Below are 6,748 nucleotides of genomic sequence, written 5' to 3' on the forward strand. Positions count from 1 at the left end.
TAATGTGAACGTACCAGGATCAACTTGCGCCTGGCGTCACCTCGATCTCAATCTACCTATCTCGATCCTGGTTCAGTACGCAGATTGACCCTGGATTAACCCTGGCGTGACCGGGATTGACATTTCCTCGTCGGCTGTTGACCAATCACAGTCGATGAAGCCGTTGCGTTTAGAAGTTCTTGAATAAAAAACCCGCGGAAATCATCAGTTGTCATTTATAAATGCACTTATCAACCCGGAAACTAGCATCGCCATTACATCCCAGCCTAGGCCTAGATCATCTAGATTCGTGCGCGGGGCCGGTATTTCGATTGTAGCGGCACTCTAACTTCCTGTTTCGACTTTCCTAATTTGGAGGTCAATCCAACTAAATTCAGGTAAAGTGTGACCGACCCAGAATTTTGAGCCTAGTGGCTTGAAATCTCACCTGCGGTGAGTCAAGCCAGGCTTGAGACTCTAGTGTGACCGTAGCCATAGGAAGGTGAAAACTTCTCTCATCATTTAAATACTTTAAATGATTACTTTGGGGAATTCTACTAGATTTTCCCAGAGACAGTATTTCTTTGAATTATACTTAATAATCCCACCAACTTTGTATATGATAGCCTAATAAATTTACACCAAAATGCATCTTTTCTCTTACCTCAAAACAAACACTCTATTTTGTAGAAAGGCGCCTATAGCTATGTCGGGATAAATATTACCATCAACATCAACCTTGCCTGAGATGGAGCTTCCAAATGATTTCACAAAAGGGTCAACTTGCCTCCCTGAAATTCTCTGCAATGTATGGAGGGTCAAATAGGTCAAAATTCTATAGATAAACACTCTATTTCATATTTAATCATTATGTCCTCTACTTATTTACTCTACAAAATCTATTCTACAAACTAAAATTGACACATATCTGATTTATTCCACAATAAATTATTCTGCACATTTCTATAATATTGTATAATAATAATAATTATAATCTTGCTTTTTTTCAAGTTGTAAATAATAATAATACTTGTAAAATAATGCTGTATCAATTGTAACATTAAAATAATTCATATTTTAATAAGGCTTTGCAAATTATTCTTGTATTTTTATATCATATATATATAATTTCAATTACCTTTTGTTTCTTTTTAATTATTTGTAAACATTAGGATAATTCTATTTTTGTAAAACTTTTAGATATTAGGTGGCTGTAGACATTGTGAAGCGCCTTAATCATATTATTATTATTATTATTATTATTATTATTATTATTAAACAGCCAAATGATAAGCTGTGCTCCAAATTTCGAAGTCTGAACATTAAAAAACAATAATAAATTTGATTGAAAACCAGTGTACCTGTGAGTATTGAGTTCTAATTCCAGAATATGATGTCTGATAAATGTACACCGCACCCCTATTCTCATCCTCGTATGGTGCTCCAATCGCAACATCTATGCAAAAATACAGAAAGAAATAATTCACTTTAAAATTATTTTAATCAAAAAAATGACAGAATTTGGAAAGCTGTGAAGGGTGTGGGAATTCCTCCCATTTCATCCCCTCTTTCACATGATCTTCTCCACTCCCACTAGCTGGATTGTTCCCTCTCCTTTTGGATCATCGTCTTCCCAACGATCTTCCCTTTCCTATAGATCCGTTCCCATACTAAACTTTCCCTTCCCACTGGATCATATCCTTTCATGGGATTTTTCCATCCCATTTGATCTTTCTATCCCATTTGACCTTCTATTCCCATTTTACCTTCTTATCCCAGTTGACCTTCTCATCCCATTTGACCTTCCTATCCCATTGGACCTTATCATCCCATTTGACTTCCTATCCCAGTTGCCCTTCCCATCCCATTTGATCTTCCCATTCCACTAGATCATTCTCCCCAAGCTGCTCTGCTTGACTGTACTGTACATTGATAGATATTTTTCCCTTTGTAGTAAAGGTACTTTTCCTGTCCCATTGAATATTTATCTATCCCAATGGATTTTTCCCTCTTCACTGGACATTTTCCTCTCACTGGATTTTTCCATGCCACTAAAGCTTTCCCTCCTCCATACGATATCTTCTCTTCCTACTCCTTCCCGTTCTCCTTTAAAACTTTCTCTCTCCAACTGATTTTTTTTAAACTTAATTTTCTCCTCAAAATATATTCTCATGTTTATCATTCGCATCAACGTAATGTCAGTAACAGTATTTGGCCCGGATTCCCTTTTTAATGCCATTTCAGAATTTCCGTTCCCTTAATATCATGCATCTCAATCTAATTATTAGATACAGTATAAAATCTAATCACTCAGCTAGTTGTAAAATGTATATTCAAAAGTTATTTATACATTCAGTGTCCTTACTGTAGTTAAAAATAAAACATCAAAGGAAATATTGATCAATGCAGGAAATTTAAAATTACATACTTTTGAGATAGGGAGAGAGCACTGGACAGGCCTAGCATAGAACATAAGAAATTGAAGTGCAAATTGAAAAGTTATATTTGAGAAATAATTGGTTCTGTCTTATGATCAATTATTTGGCATTATTTCAATATTGTCATAATGTAATTTACTGTAACAACATGCAGGAAAGATTGGTTATATTGCTTTCTTGTATTGTTTTTATAAAAACAAATCTACTACTTATACAATCTTCATGATATTTTAAAAGTTGTTTGCTACAAGCTACTTGGTACAGTATTTGTCGAGCTCCTGGCTTCAAACATTTTGCATCAAGCTACTTGCATTCTAGCTACATGTTGCAAGCTTGTTGCACACTTCTTGCTTCAAGTTACAGTAGGGTAAGGTATTTACTATAAGCATGGAGTTGTTTACTGTAGTGAATTTCAATAGTAAACAATTCCCTGTTACAAGGGAATTACTACTTGCTACAAGCTAAATTTTTAATAGCTATATTTTCAATATTGTATTTTATCATCTTTTATGTAAAGCACATTGAACAAATGTAAATCTGAAAATGCTCTATAAAAATAAATATTATTTTTATTATTAGTATTATTTTTATTATTATTTGTTTACCATCATATCGATCTTGATTGATATCACCAATGTTTTCAATTACTGAACCAAATCTGGCATTCAAGGCATCTGAACCACTAAGTTTTACATCTAACTGCCGGAGGATTCCCTAGAAATATAAATCAATAAATAATGAATAATAGAATATAGTCATGGTATATCATAGTATTATTGCATGGCATCGCATAGCATGGAATAGGATGGTACTATACAGCATGGTATCATATACCATAGCATAGTATCGCACAACATAGCATGGCATTGCATAGTCCTGCATGGCATTGCATAGCACTGCATTAGTATCATACACTTTTTTTTTATAAGAACCATAAGGTTTTGCCCAGGCTCAGTGTTAATATTTGTTGCCAATTTTCGGCTCAAATGTTCTTATTTTGTTCTTAATTTAATTCCCATTTTCAAAGATTGAACATTATGATTTTACAGCAGTATCAAACCTACTACTGCTAATGTTTATGACAAGTGATGTGTTGGTTTTTCTATCAAAAATATAAATCACAAATTGACAGTTTACCTCAGCCTCAATTTGTTCTTATTTTGTTCTTATTTTTAAGTAATTTCAGCCTTGGTGTTCTTACAAAAAAAGTGTAATGAATAGCATGGTATGACATTAACTAATACAGCTTCATTCTATTTTGTGGTTAATCTCTTGATTTTGATTTGTTGAATGACATCATCATCAAAATAAACACATGGCATCAGGGAATGCACTTCAAAACTTCCTTCCTACCTTTGTTTTTGTTACATCAAATCAAATTGAAGTAATTTGTCATTGAGGAAATTCACCTTGATATGTCAATAGACAGTCATCAACTTTTTATTACCATTTAGGCCTATATATATCTTTGACTTCCACTCAAATATGGGTTAATCTGATATCACTTTGTAATGGTGCCAATTTTTCTAGCCATACGTTGGGCTAACATCATCCATTGTATTATCCTGAGTGCATTATGGGTGAAAATATTTGCCCTTACAGCGAGTGACATTCACACATCAATATTAAATCCCAAAATGTTTGTATTATAATTTTCTTCTAACTCCTCACAAGAGGACCTAGAAACATTGGCTTAGCTTTGTGAATACTATAGCTCTCAATTATAAGATAAAAGTTCAATTTTTGACTGCCCAGTGGATTTTATCCAAGAAATCAATGTATCACACTGTCTTTCTCTCTACCAAGTATAAGTTGGTACCTGGTACAGCAGGTCTAAATGCCAACATAGGATCATCATAGAATTGTTGGGTTGTATAATAATAATCCCTATATTAATTTTATATTATAGTCATTTATTTGTAGATTAATGAGGATTGCAGGCTTTTAGTTTATGATTAAGTTTTGTGTCCCTGCCTACTCTACTATATATGGTTTTTTTTTTAGTGGAATATTATCCCTTAGGGAACTGTTCCATATCTATTATATGATCAAATGACTAAGGTGATGATAATGTCAGAATAAGGGTATTGAGGCTAAATGCGCTATGTAGGGAAAAAATTATTATAAAACACATCTACTATTCATGAAAAAGTACTGAGGTCATTAATATGTAACATACATCTTTTGTATTATAATTATTATAATATTGTATGTTGATTATTTACTGTCTAAAGCATCAAGGAATCTAAATTGCAGTGAACAAATACATTGATTACAGTGAAACAGTAACAAATTTTAAATACCATGAACAGGCTGATTCGCAATGAACATTACTGTATGCAATAGTAAAAAAATAAAATAAAATAAAATAAAACATAAAGATATCCAAATTCACGATATATTATAAGAATTTGTTAGTAGTGTGTACTAATAGCCTTGATCCAACATCCACCCACCATTTTACCATATCAGACTTAGCGTATTGTCAATTCAAAATGAAAAATCTGAAACTTCATTTAGTATAGTGACTTTTCCCCTTGTCCTACACTTTACATCAATATTATTTGTTACTTATTTTAAAAAATTATTTGGTCCATTGCTTATATCTAGTGCCCTCAACTTCATAGCATAATTATTGGCATTTCTAGTACTGCTTGTTAAGTTGTATAATGGACACCAGATGACATCCAATGGGAAACAAGTGCAACGTTTCCCATGAGAATTCCAACATGTGGCAGCATGATAACAAGATAACTAACTTCCCTAGAGAAAATTTGCTGGATTTAGATTTTCAGAGACCGCAATCACAAATTTTGTCAGTATGCATAATCCTACTACAGTATATCATGATTTAATCAAACATACTGTAGGCCTCGGTCTATGGTAAGTTAAGGCCAAATAAAAAAAATATACCGTACTTGTTTAGCATCACCAACCCCACCTGAATTTTTGTGTTATTATTTAAAAATGTGTCCAGGAAATGCTAATCAAAATAAGTATAGCCTATTTTAAGTTAATTAAAACAATGATTTTACCAACCATGTGTAATATTTATTGTAAGCCTACTGAAAATGATTAATTTTAACACTTTTAGTTTTCTAAATGAAATGGAAAATATAATATTTTTGGAACAATTTCTTTGTTTGGATTTACTTTGTTCATGATGTTGAAAAGTCAAAATATAGGATCATGGCACAGCTAACTGAGCACCTAATCCAAGACACGAATTCATAGATAACTGATACTGTAGATTGATTAAAAAAGAAAAAAAAAAGGCCCCCTCCTCACCTAAAATTTTGTTGAGATGTGATGCTAAACAAGTATTTTTTTTTAATTTGACCTAATTAAACTTATTTCAGTATGAAAATACATTTGCATTAATTATGATTTTCAGAACCACAATCAAATAGTCATTGTTTATAACTGTACTATACTATGATTTGATAAAATATATAGGACAATGTTGAGTTACTTATACTTGTTTCAGAATAAAAATACATTAGAATTGATTATTTTATTTTATTAGGTTCAGTTAGAAATTTTATATGATATTTCTTTCCAATTAAAAGAAGCATAAATATCAATGTTCCTATATCCTTTGAAATTAGTTTAACGATTTTTGTAGTAGTAGTGATTAAATTCCTATTCTATTTCTGGTAATTGTTATTGTCATGATGGAATTGACAATAACTGTACTTGCATCAGGGGAATCTAGTGTAGAGGTGTAAAAAAAGTACACCTATAATTGATTCTCCTGACGCATATCCAGTTAATGTCTATTCCATCACGCAATAACTATTACCACTCACATTGCAGTTGGTTAGTTGGGCTCAAATTCAAACCCTGGCCATCAGGCGCAAGCTAGGTGGTCTGAGGTATGATGCCAGACTAGTGATCTAAAGATCGTATGTTCGAGCCCTACCCAGGAACAACTTGCAAATGTTTTTTCGCAAGTGTTTTCACATGTACTGAGTATTCAGTACATTTTCACGTCAGGTTGGGCAAATACTACACCTATAATATTCTATTTTTAATTGTATTTTTACCATATTTGAGGCACGTTGTGGCAAAATGGCTAAGTTGTAGCAAAAATTGAAATTCAAGTTATTAGTATTTTCAGATACCTGAGTACAGTATGTGATCTTTAAAATGAGGGGTCATTCATTGAAATTGGACATTTCAAGCCTAAAATTAAGTTATTGAAAAGTGAAATTACAGCACTCTTAGAGTCAAGATAAACATGATTTTGAGTAATTGCCTTCCAAAGTTATTTGTGCATACATTGTTTAATAGAATTAACTATCTAAATAACATTAAATAAACGATTTGTT

General features: G+C 32.4%; 1 protein-coding gene across 5 annotated transcripts in view; it reads right to left on the bottom strand.

Moving 5' to 3' along the window:
- The window catches only part of LOC117125343 (integrin alpha-9-like), a 61,345-nt gene that overhangs the window by 20,873 nt on the left and 33,724 nt on the right, over positions 1-6,748 (bottom strand). For all 5 annotated transcript variants that reach the window (XM_033271817.1, XM_033271815.1, XM_033271816.1 and 2 more), the window contains 3 exons: positions 3,023-3,131; positions 1,341-1,435; positions 644-780 (listed from right to left, as the gene is read on the bottom strand). In XM_033271817.1, coding sequence (XP_033127708.1) covers positions 644-780; positions 1,341-1,435; positions 3,023-3,131 — 341 coding nt within the window. The remainder of the gene's footprint in view (positions 1-643; positions 781-1,340; positions 1,436-3,022; positions 3,132-6,748) is intronic.

The sequence above is a fragment of the Anneissia japonica genome, unplaced genomic scaffold (genome assembly GCF_011630105.1).
Source record: "Anneissia japonica isolate Jap-2015-1 unplaced genomic scaffold, ASM1163010v1 scaffold315_len769609_cov171, whole genome shotgun sequence".
NCBI lineage: Eukaryota > Metazoa > Echinodermata > Crinoidea > Comatulida > Comatulidae > Anneissia > Anneissia japonica.